Genomic DNA, 13,103 nt, shown 5'->3' with positions numbered 1-13,103 from the left:
GTATGGCAAAAAACCACCACAATATTGTAAAGTAATTAGCTTTCAATTAAAATAAATAAATTAAAAAAAAAAAGAATCTGTCTGTCAATGCAGGAGATATGGGTTCAATTCTTGGGTCAGGAAGATCCCCTGGAGTAAGAAATGGCAGCCCACTCCAGTATTCTTGCCTGGGAAATTCCATGGACAGAGGACCCTGTTGTGCCACTGTTCAAGGGGTCGCAAAAGAGTTGGACACGACTTACCGACTAAAGAACAGCAAGACTAGGGTCAGTAGGAATTTAAAACAGATAAACAAGGACTGGTCCCTGTAATAGACCCAAACTAAGTAAGTGAAATCTGATATGAAGGTATTTAGGAAGCCATTTAGAAGAGACCAACCTCCAGTGAACATCCTTTGGTAACACCAACATAATCAGGGCTGCTAAGTATATTGTACGGAGTTCTTGAAATTTCGATATCTTTGAGGCAACCAGAATATTTCTTCACATTTACTTCTGGCCTGTTGAAAAGTTAAATGGAAAATAAAAGCAATATCATTAGGACAATGGCAGTATAGTGTCTGTGACTATTGGATGCAAGCCATATGGAGCAAACTGATGCATAGGCAGGCGTATGTCTCTCAAACTGTGCACAGGTGCACACATGGACCCAGAAAGCTATGCTTCCATTAGCTACTGGTTGGATAAGTGGATATTAGCACCAACTTGCACAAGGAGTCTTTATGTAGCTCTTCTTTCTTATTTTTTTCTTATTATTTTTCCTTTTAAAAAATAATCTCAACTATTGCATTTAAATACAAGGTATAGAAATCAACTGACTTCTTTTGAAGTGCTTCATATGCATAATGAAATGTGTTTTTTTTTTTCCACCCAAGAGCAGATACTTGTACAGGACAGCATAATCATACTATATAATGAAAAACATTAAATAAAATCTTGCTTAAAATTTAAAAATCTGGAAACATTTATTTTGAAAAGATAATATTTCTGCCATTGAGACTTTTTTTTGAGGGTTTAGCTGAGAATATGATAATGTCATATTTCTCTTAAAAAATTTTAAGTCAAATAAAACCTGAGAAACATTCTTTTGGATTACAGTTTCAAAAAAGATTCTTTAAGTTTACAAATTGACCCTAAAGTACTTATTCTGTATTGAAGCAGTAACAAAATAAAGCAACCAAAGGACAAAACATACATTTAAGTTTTCCAATAAAGTTGAAAATGGCTTCAACACCCAAAAGGCACTTGAATATTTACTTTTTGCTTACTACTTCTTAAAAAAGGATAAACATGCTAGCATGCAGTAAGTGCTTGATAAACACAAGCTAACAGGATGTTAACGGTGACACTTTTTTCATCTATAGCAGCACCGTCCAGTAGAACTTTCTGTGATGATAGAAATATTCTTTCCTGCACTGTCCAAATCAGTAATGAGTAGCCATATATGTCTGCTGACACTTGAAAAGTAGGTCGTGCCAATGAGAACCTGGAGTTTTATTGCTATTTAATTTTCTTTATTTTTCTTTTTTTGGAGACACTGCATGGCATATAAGATCTTTGTTCCCCAACTGGGGATCAAACCCATGCCCCCTGAAGTGGGAATGCATAATCTTAAACACTGGACAACCAGAGAAATATCATTAAAATTTTTTTTTTCTTTAACTTAAAGCTAAATAGCCACTGTGGCTAGTGGCTACCATACTGAATGGTGCAGGTCAACAGAAATAGAAAAAGGAACACTTTTTTTTTAATGTTAATAAGCAACTCTAGGGGTTTCCCCGGTGGCTCAGTGGTAAAGAATCGATCTGCAATGCAGAATTTGCAGGAGACGCAGGTTTGATCCCTGGGTAGGAAAGATCCCCTGGAATAGGGCATGGCACCCTACTCCAGAATTCTTGCCTGGAGAATCCCATGGACAAGAAGCCTGGTGGACTATAGTCCATAGGGCCACAAAGACTTGGATATGACTGAAGTGACTTAGCATACATGCAAGCAAGCAACTCTAAAAAGTGTCCAGTCAATACCAAGATATTATACTTAGTAGGATAATGATTAACTCTCTCCTCACTGTCCCATGGTGGCAGGATTCCTTTTTTGCCTTAATAAAAAACATATGACATGAGGACAAACAGGGAGGCCAGCAAATCAGACCCCTGGCAGTGTGTATCCAGTGATTTATCTCATGCTGGGTATTTGTTCTGTTTCTTTCTCTGAGACTGTTTTATTTTCTTTGATCATTTCCACTTGTTCCCAAGGTCTTCCCTTTCTATTCGGTCAGCTGGTTATTACAAAAACATGCCAGCTGGACACTGAGAATCTTGCTTATATACTTCCTATATAAAGTGAAGGAAGCCAGTGAACTTCATTCTCAGCATTCATTTGCTTCCATGTTTGTTGAGAGGAGGTCTGATTTATCACGAGTTTCTCAGAGGTCTTATCAATAAAATAAATCACTCCTACAAGTTACACACTTCATTGTTTCAGGGAAATACAAAGAACCATTTCAAAACACAATGATTCAGCAAGCTCAACATTATGAAAATCACAGGGGATAAGTAATCACATATGGTGGTCAGACTCCTAATGGTAACCACAGGCCTATGTTACCTCTGTTTGCCTCAGAGGCAAAATTACAAAGCTACACAGTGTCATTCCAGAGCCTTATTAGCATATACTTTCATTGAAAGCCACCCTTTGCCTTTTAGCCATCTCAGCAAACAGCACTTGACTGGTCCGTGATGAAACAACTTAGATTATTTTTTTCTACACTTTCAGTTCTATATAGTTTAGTTTCTGGTATTAAAAATCTAGCCTTTGCTTTAAACATTTCTTTGATCAGCTCAGCTTCATGATGTCCTTTTGTGAAATTTGGCACTGTTAGGTTTTGAAATACCAAAACACTCAGCTGTAACTCTAGCCAGACGGTGCCAGCCTTGCACACATCTCTGGGGTTTGATCAGCCACGTACAAGAGCCTGATGCTTAAAACTTCCAGGCTAATACTGCCCGCCTGCAAATTGGAATTGAAATGCTCCTGAGAAGCTAGGATGACTGCAAACTTTCTTATCGTTAATGCAAACACTTGTTTTACATACAGTATTTCTAGAGGCTCCTTTTATCTGACTCCATACCTAAATTCTAAATAAACAAGGCAATAAAGAAGCAGCTTTGCCAAGAGGTGCAAGGGCTATGTAAACATGTGCATCTTTGCAGGCTTGCAAAAAGCAATCAGGCAGTAGTAAGCATTTGGGAGCACAGTTGTTTGTTCAGCGGAGAGTACAGTACCTGGGAGACCAGACTCTGAGGTTCAACCCAGAAGATCACTTTGTTCCCCAGAACTAGATTTGTGCCCATAAACCTGACCAGCTGCCCTTGGCCTGTGCTGCTGCAAGTGTGCACTAGAGGGCACTGTGCGTGGGCTGTTGAACAAATAAGCAGAGCAAATTCATCATCACGGCTGGTGGAACAAGTCAAACTGCAGCTCTGTGATGGTGGGTAAGCAGCAGCATTTTTGTAAGCAAAGGGCAGCATGAGAATCATCTCAGAATGCATTACTCGCTGGTGAAATGTACTATGAATAAAGCTGGATAGGTGTCACTCTGCTTCTGCATCACCGCTTTATCTAAGAAGCCACATTGACCCAACCCATGCACTTGAAGAAAGCATGCATAAATTTAAATTTTACCTTGCTTTCATACTAGGTCAAAGGGAAGAGAAAAAAATGATTTACTTATAATTGCATTTTCATTTAGTAAAACAATAAACTATAATCATAAATCTTTTAAAACAGCATTTCACAGAGATTGACAAAGGAAAGTAAAATACCACAAGAAAGGAAACCAGGCATATACCCTTGACTGTAATGAAAATAGAATGCAATGGTGACCATCTCCCACACTATTCTCTTAGAAAATTTTTACTTTGGAAATGAATTTAAAGCACTCATTTTTATCATTTTTATTAATGGAAAATGAACAAATGTTCCTGTGCTGTAATATTCATGAGTAGCTTATTGCCTTTTTGAACTTAGCTTGAACTTAATATATATAAAATAATTCATGTCCATCACATCTTTTGCACTTTATTATAAGAAGATCTTACCTGTGGGCAAATTATAGCTATGAATGCATGGCTCCTTGAATAGCCACAAATATATGTCTCACAAATAAATGTCTAAAGATTGTTTTGAAATAATGTGTCATACCATAGAAATATTAAAATTATGAAATGCTAAACTGTGGAAGTTAAAAAAAACATTGTGGCAATAAAGACTCACTAGGTATGCAGTCTGCAAACTATTTAATAATACATAAACCCATCTCAGTTAAATTAACATATATACTTTTGTGGATAATTCCTAAAAATCACTTTACGGTAATTAAAACTACATTACCACCAGAATAGAAGAAGCCATCTTTGGATAGCCTGATTTTGGCTACATTTAATTCACTCATAGAGAATTTAGTTAGTAATCTGGCAAAGTAAATCTTAGACTTGAACAATCTGCTAGATCCCCAGTATTTAAATAGTATCTGGAACATAGTAGATGCTTATCAAACACCTGTTGAATGAATAAATGGATTTTGGAGTAATAACTATGCCACTATTCAAATACATTGAATCTGCAATAATTTTTCTGACCAGACATTTAAAATCTATATTCCTAACACAAATAAAATATCATGTGGATGAATGCAGAGCCAGTTTATCTGCATTAAGCTTATCAAATTATACCCTTGATAAACTGAACAGGTGTCTGGTTTATGAATTTAGATGCAGAAAGAAACACAAACCTCAGTTTGTCTGCTCAATATCATAAATGAGACTGAAGTTCTACTGCTCGTTTGAGAAATATGAAAAGAACTGACCATCATACTTTTCACTTATTCTGAGACCATTCCAATTGTAATGTGTCTTTTTAGGATAGAAACACCTAGGCAGGACTTTTGTAATCATAAAAAAACTAGCAAACTAAACAAAATAAAATGTAAAAATATGGTGATCTATATTTATAGTAAATTCTTTTGGTTTGGCCAAGTCAATTCATCCCATCCAAGTTAGATTCAATTAACTTTCATTGAGCACCAAGTACTCTATAACTTTTATTTCTTATAGGCTGTTTTGTAACAAGCAGGAGATCAATGAAATATCACATGAAATATTTGCTGACAGTTTTTAATTACTTCTATTTATTTTGGAATTAATTAAACTATTAAACTAAATACATCTCCCCATCCTGCTATCTAAAAAATATATGTGAAGTTTTGAAAAATATTGACATGGGCAAGAACAACTAATACTGCTTTAGCATCAAGTACATGGGAAAGTTCCATTACACTATTATCATGCTCGTGCTTAGCCATCCAGTAGGTTACACTCTCAGTATCCTGGAACACTGACTAATTTTCAGAACACTCAGCAAAGCCAGTGCACCATTATCTCTGGTGAATGTACAGCAGAAAGGCAATTACATTCAACTCCAGTTTCCACCTTTAATAACTTTTATAATTCTTAAGGTAACAGTGATTCCCATCCACCTCTTCAATAAAGATATCATATTAATCTCTGGTTTTTAAATCCTGGTATTATTTTAACATGTAGCACAATTTTTTAGATTTGGCATTTTCTGCAACTAAAGGTTATATGATATTCCTGTTATAATTAAACTTCAGAACTCTAGTGAGCATAGTGACCATTTAATTAAAATGTAATCCTTAGCCCTAAATATACATCAAATTACCTCAAGTTTCTCAGTGTTGGCAGACCACCAAAATATATTTTGTCATCTGCTTTCAAGTCAAGACCGAAGTTGTTCCCAGGAGATGAAGTTGCTATGTTCTCCTCCTGGTTAGTATCAATATCTACAATTGATATGTTGGCTGCAAAGGAAGGAGAAAGTTTCACATTTTATTTGAGCAATACCAACCACATCTATATTATTTCTGTTTCTTCAAGATACTTTTACTTTAATTCTCAAATTAAAGCTGTAACTATATACAGCTATTTAGTAATTGCAGAAACTATATCAATAAAATACACTGTTATACGATCCACAAAGAAAGCATGAAAATAGTAGCCTGAACACAAACCAGTCAAGATAAAATAAAAATGTTTAGATGGACAACAGAGAACTCATTGACACAGTTTTCCATAATACAAGTAGTTAGAAAATAAAATTAATAAGTAATTAATGATCAGATAAATATCTAACTAGAAATCAGACTGTGAATTAGAAATAAACACAATTTGTGATTCTGTCTGTACATTTCAGTATCCACAGAAGTACTGGGGCTGAGGATCATCCCTAGAGGGATGAGGAGGAGGTGGTTGTGCCCAGAAGTAGAGAGATGGGAATGTTTGATTTTGCAAGATGATAGCATCCACATCCATTGTAAACTATATTTTAGATGAAGGATGCTGAGTGATTCAAGAGAGGTACAGTTTTCATTGCTTATTGCTTTTCTCTCAGGTCTCTAAATGTACTTCCAGTATGATGAGGATAAGAATTTAGAAATAGAAAGGAAAAAGGAAAAAAGAGAGACTCTTCTCTGTTTAAACTGCTTTGTTCAGAGAGCAGATGTGAACACTGTATCTCACTGATTTTTACCCTCTTTATTCTGAAGAGTCAGGCTAGCTTCTCTCTGAATTATGTGCTATCTCACCATAATATTTGCCTAGGCCCAACCCTAACTGCTTCATATATTTTGGATCCTTGATGCATATTGAGGCATCGGTTCATTAACAAGACAAATTTGGCCTCTAAATCTTTGCCCGATATAACATCTGAATTAGCAAGGGTCTAAAAATGGCCACTTGAACCAATGGGTTTTAAGGGCATTGCAAAGTATTTATTCTTTGGAGCATTAGTTTCTTGGATATTGCTGGATCAAATAAATATGACAAACACTAGGTTAAACAAATTTAAACACAGATCTTAATTTTATGGCTGCTCAGATCTTACAACACACTAATATGAAAAATAATGCTCCAGAAAAGGGACACAGAACAAGAAGTATTTCTCAAGTTTGTTTGACCTTGAAATATTATTATTTTCTCCCAACTCACCATTTTTTAGAAGAGTGTTCTTTCAAAAATAAAGAGAAATATCAAACTCCAAAATTCCATTGTAATCTGTAGCCCTTCCATTTCAAAAGGAAATATCCTCAGTAAAACCAAACATAACTACCTTAAAAAATATCCAAAATAAAATACCCAAACCTATTAACACCTCAGATCCTCAAATAATTTTATAAAGATAAACAAAAAAATTACTTCAAAAATAAGTGCCTAATTAAAAATTATTAAGCAAGTTAAGATTTTAAAAGTTAATTACTTTCTAGCACATATCAATTTCATAGTCACCTATCTTTTTGACCAGACTGGTGGCTAAAATAAAAAAGATTTATAAAAATGTTTTCAAAACTTTTTCATACATATTCTTTTTTTTTTAATCCAGATCAGCAAAGAAGTTGCACATAGGGCTGTTGACTGGAATGTGAAAATAGCCTCTTTTCTATAGATCTGGTATACATTTTAATAATGTCTGTGAAAATGAGATGTTGTCTGTCTATCATAGGCAAGCCAGTGACTGGAGGTAGTTTTCCTCCTTATCCCTGAGTGAATATATACATTTTTAGAAATCATTCTAAGAAAAACTGATTAAAAAGCAGAAACACAATTGAAGTGAAACTCACTGGCCTACTGAAGTATTAGCTTCGGTATTGAGACGTAGGGTGGCATATTTTTACTGATTTAAAGAAGAGTTCTACTCTGTCCTTCATGAGTGACAGCTATGAAGTGGGTTCTGCTACGGAATGCTAACACTTGCTTTTATTCCTTGCCCTATTTCTTTCACTTACAGAATAGCAATTACCATAAAATTTTAAGAGTCAATGAGTTTATCATTTATGGATAAACAGGGAATTAAGGGTTTTATTCAATACTAGACACAGAGTAGGAACTTAACAAGTATTTTATAGTCAATACTGAGTTGTTATAAAGGAGTTGTTTTCACTTTGGCTGTTCTTTTCTTCTTTTAGTCCACCGAAAATCTAAATGATCAATTTTGCGTCCATATCAATGCACTTGGGGGGACATAGGGCACCTCTATTAGTGACTGTGGTTCTACTAACTGACTCAGAAGGTGGGAGTGCTTCCTGAAAAAGACAGTTTGAACTTCAAGGGACAGTAGTTTTACAAACTAGCTGAGAATAACTTGTGTAAAACAAATAATCAGGTATCTGAAAAGGATCAATAGCCTTCCTATCTCACTACTCCATGGATTCTGACCTTGCTAAAACCCACAGTGTCCTCCCTACATCCAAATCCTATGGGGTCCTTTGGTCCCTACCTTAATCCAAATCTGTGCAGTTATGTGAGGTTAATATTTCCATCCTTCTAGAATTTTCCTCCTTTGACTTCCATAATACCAACTTCTCCAGCTTCTCTTGCCTTTTCAACCTCATTCTCAGTCTCCTTCCCTGGGACCCTATTTTTCTGAACACTTCTGAAATGTTGACGGTCACCAGAGGGCTTTCATTTGGCTGTTTGTCAGGTTTCAGCTATCTGGGTAGCCTCAAGTTTATATCTATTTACTGTATGTTGACCACTCAGAAATATACATGCCTGGACCTGATTTTTGCCTAAAAATCCACATTCAGCAGGTGATTCATTATATACCTCCCCAGCTGATATTCTGAATTAAAATGGTTATCTTTTTACTCCCAGATCTGTATTATTTATTTTATCTGGTAGCACTAAGACCCCTACCCAATCTCCTAATTAGACAGTCACCTTTTCTCCTCACTATTCTATACTTACCAATCAACAGCCCTGTGAATTTCATCTAAATAACTTTATTATCTGTTCTCTTTAAACAATTATTTGTTTTATTTTTCAATGTGTTGCGTGGCTCTATGAGCGTCCCTGGTGGCTCAGTGGTAAAGAATCCACCTGCCACTGAAGGAGAAGCAGGAGATGATTCGATGCCTGGGCCAGGAAGACCCTCTGGAGAAGGAAATGGAAACTCACTCTACTATTCTTGCCTAGAAGATCCAAAGGGCAGAGGAGCCTGGGGGCTATTCTGGGGGTGGTAGAAAGTCAAACACGACTGAGTGACTGCGCACACATGCACGCATGCCTATAGGAACTCAGTTCCCTGACGTGGGACTGAACCCAGCCATAGCAGGGAAAGCCTGGAATCCTAACAATTAGGCCCCCAGGGAACTCACTCTGTTCTATTTTAAAACACTTTTATCAACGTAAAACTGACATGGTATAATTTGTCCATGTTTAACATGTACAATTTGACAAGTTTTGAGGTCTCTATACATCCATAAAATGCTGCTGCTGCTGCTAAGTCGCTTCAGTCGTTTCCGACTCTGTGCTATCCCATAGACGGCAGCCCACCAGGCTCCCCCGTCCCTGGGATTCTCCAGGTGAGAACACTGGAGTGGGTTGCCATTTCCTTCTCCAATGCATGAAAGTGAAAAGTGAAAGTGAAGTTGCTTAGTCGTGTTCGACTCTTTGTGAACTCCTTAACTGCAGCCTACCAGGCTCCTCTGTCCGTGGGATTTTCCAGGCAAGAATACTGGAGTGGGTTGCCATTGCCTTCTCCATCCATGAAATGATCACAGTCAAAAAACTGAGCATGTCAGTCACTCCAGTAGTTTCCTTAAGTCTCTTTGTCATCCTTCCTTCCACTGTCCCTCCCTATGAAACCCTATCCACAAATATCCTCTAGCTACTTACTGTGACTATATGTTAGTCTGTGTTTTCTATATAATTTTTACATAAATGTACTTTTTGGTCTGACTTCTTTTACTCATAAAAATTATTTTGCTATTACTCTATTTTGTGTGCATATTTTTAGTTCATTATTTTCTTTTATCACTAAACAATATTCCATTGTATGGATATACAACAATTTGTATATCCATTCAACTGCTGATGAATGTTTGCACTGTTTTTTGTTTTCTTGAGTATCACAAATAAAGGTGCTATAAATGTCCTGGTACAAGTCTCTCTATGGATATATACTTTCACAAATCTTGGGTGAATATTTAGGAGTGGAATGATTGTTTCATATGACACATCTATATTAAACCTTTTAAGAAAGTGCCAACCTGTTTTCCAATGTGGCTGTACCATTTTTACATCCTTGTCAGCAGTGCATAAGAATTCCACTTGCTTGACATCCTTGCCAGCCCTGGGTATGTTCAGTCTTTTTAATTATAGACATTCTAGTAAGCGTATAGTGGTATCACACTGTGGATTCATTTTGCATTTCTCTGCTGTCAAATCCCACTGAAACTCATTTCAGGCCATCATTTATCTCTTGTCTGAACTATTATTGTTCTTAATTGGTCACTCTGCCTCCAGTTTAATCTGAAAATTTACTTTTCTTATTTCTCCTCTCTCTGGCTATTTCCTTATAGCTCCCTTTGTGGGGCCTCCCTTTACTATACTGCTTCGATATTGCTGTTTGCTCCAGGGCTTTGGATAATCTTATTCTAGATATGACTGGTTTTTCTCATCTCCATTAAGCGACAACTATTTAAAACATAATGCTTCACAGCCATCCATCTTTCCCCTAGAACTCTGTTAATCCTCAGATACGCATAATGAAGTGCCTGTCAATTACATGGCTTCCTTAGGTAGCTAAAGATACTAAGAGTTCCTTTAATATAACATGTCTAAAATAAAGGTTTTCTTAGCTTTAAAAAAGCTAATAAAGCTCTAATAAAGCTTTTCTAAAGTTCTTTTCTAAAATCTATGTTTCTTCTTGCATCCAATTGCTTGGTAAATGGCACTGATTTTTTTTGTTGTTATTTTAAGAAAAATAAAGGAATTATTAAAAAAAAAAAACCTTACTCTCCACATTGAGTATTTCATAAAGCTTCCCAATTTAAAAATGTTTAATATCTTTCAACTCCATTCTTTCCTATTCACTCTCATAGTTTCATTCTCCTTGCTCTTCCACTGGTTTTCCTACAGATTGCAATAGGATCTGAAATCGTCACCAATCTACCCTCCAAGTTGCTGCTAAAGAAACTTCACTAAAACACAAATCTGGTAGTATCACACTCTTGATTAAAACTCTTAGTAGTTCTTTCCCTATAGCTTTCAGGAAGAGTTGAAACTCCTTACAGTAAGTGCCCTACATACAAACCTTCAAGTTGTGAACTTTCAAAGATGCAAGCGTGTGTCTGCGTGTCCAATCATGCAAGTTAATTCATGTGTATAGTGTACATTGTCATGTGTGTGCATTCACTACAAGTAGTTGTGGTCTTGTGTACTTTACTGTACAGTACTGTATAGAGTACAGTAGTACAATATCTTTATTTCAAGCTCTGAACATGTGCCATCAGTGCCAGGTGTGAATGAAATTGCAGCTTGCCCTCTCCTCTGTCTCCGATTGTTGACAGCACTTCAGCTCTACCACCTCCCACCTCGTTTCCCTCCAGTCAGTAAATCTTCGTGCCTGTTCACTTGATGCCAGCCCCTGTATGCCAGCTGTTGTACTGTACCAGTATACTTTTCAAGGTTCTGTACTGTAAGATTAAAACTATTTTATTTGTGTGTGTGTGTTTTTTATGTACTATTTGTGTGAAAAGTAACATAAACTAGTTACAGTACAGCACAACATAGCCAACTGTGTTGGCTGGGTATCTAGGCTAACTTTTTTGTTCTTACAAACAAATTGGACTTACAAATGTGCTCTTGGAAGAGAACTTGTTCGTATGTAGGAGAATTACTATAGTTCAGCTCAGGCCAGTGCCAGGTCGCTTCAGGCATGTCCTACTGTTTGCGATGCTATGGACCATAATACGCCAGCTGTCTCGGTCCATGGGGTTCCCCAGGCAAGAATAATAGAGTGGAGAGAACAAGATGGCGGAGGAGTAGGTGGACATGGAGTACATCTCTCTCCAAGGATACACCAGGAATACACCTTCAGACACAAAAGCGCATGAAGAACACCAGCTGAGAGTGGACAAGAGTACCTGACCAGGGGAAAAGAATATACTGAACCATGCAAAACTTGAGATCAAGCCCTGAGCCTTTGGAGTGGGAGCACTAACTCCAAGACCCTAGACTACCAGAGAACTAATCCTAGGGAGTATCAAATTGTGAGAAATCACACAAAGGAAACCACCTGAATACAAGACCTGGCATCACCCAACCACCAATAGCACCCTGTGAAGGATGCCTCATCTAAACAACAAACAGAACAAAAATACAAACCCAATCATCAGCAGACAGGATTACCAACTCACTCAGCCTTGCCCATCAGAGGAAAAACAAACACAAACTCAGCACAAATCTCACCCTATGCAAAGCTTATACAAACCAGTGGACCAACCTTAGGAGGGCAGAAACCAAAAGGAAGAAAGAATTCAACATTGAAGTCTGGGAAAAGGAGACCTCAAACACAATAAGTTAAAAAAAAAGTAATGAAAAGGCAGAGAGATACTACACAAATGAAGAAACAAACTAGAAACACAGAAGTCCAAATAAATGAAGAGGAAATAGGCAAACTACCTGAATAAGAATTCAGAATAATAAGAGTAAAGATGATCAAAAACCTTGAAAAAAACAAAATGGAGAAAATGTAAGAATCAATTAACAAAGACCTAGAAGATTTAAAGAATTAACATACAGAGACAAAAAACACAATTACTGAAATTAAAAATAGTCTAGAAGGAATCAATAGAAGAATATCTGAAGCAGAAGAATGAATCAGTGAGCTGAAAGATAAAGTGGTGGAAATAACTTCTGATGAGCAGAATAAAGTAAAAAGAATGAAAAGAACTGAGGATAATCTCAGGGACCTCTGGGAAAATATCAAATGCACCAACATTGGGATTACAGGGGTCCCAGAAGAAGAAGAGAAAAAGAAAGGATATGAGAACATTTTTGAAGAGATTATAGTTGAAAATTTCCCCAACATAGAAAAGGAAATAGTCAATCAAGTCCAAGAGGCACAAAAACTCCCAAACAGGATAAACCCAAGGAGAAACACACCAATACACATACTCATCAAACTAACAAAGATTAAACACAAAGAAAGAATATTAAAAGCAGCAAGGGAGAAGAAACAAGTAAT

The 13,103-nt window shown here is 36.6% G+C and overlaps 1 protein-coding gene across 1 annotated transcript in view; it reads right to left on the bottom strand.

The window, feature by feature from the left end:
* Window positions 1-13,103, bottom strand: part of LAMA2 (laminin subunit alpha 2) — a 674,179-nt gene that overhangs the window by 38,280 nt on the left and 622,796 nt on the right. Inside the window, exons 52-54 of the mRNA XM_068984950.1 lie at window positions 5,739-5,877; window positions 3,684-3,695; window positions 379-499 (exon numbers count right to left, since the gene is read on the bottom strand). Of these exons, the coding sequence (XP_068841051.1) occupies window positions 379-499; window positions 3,684-3,695; window positions 5,739-5,877 (272 nt within the window). The remainder of the gene's footprint in view (window positions 1-378; window positions 500-3,683; window positions 3,696-5,738; window positions 5,878-13,103) is intronic.

The sequence above is a fragment of the Capricornis sumatraensis genome, chromosome 13, assembly GCF_032405125.1.
Source record: "Capricornis sumatraensis isolate serow.1 chromosome 13, serow.2, whole genome shotgun sequence".
NCBI lineage: Eukaryota > Metazoa > Chordata > Mammalia > Artiodactyla > Bovidae > Capricornis > Capricornis sumatraensis.
The sequence above is the reverse complement of the archived record's forward strand: the minus strand, read 5'-3'. Positions and strand labels throughout refer to the sequence as shown.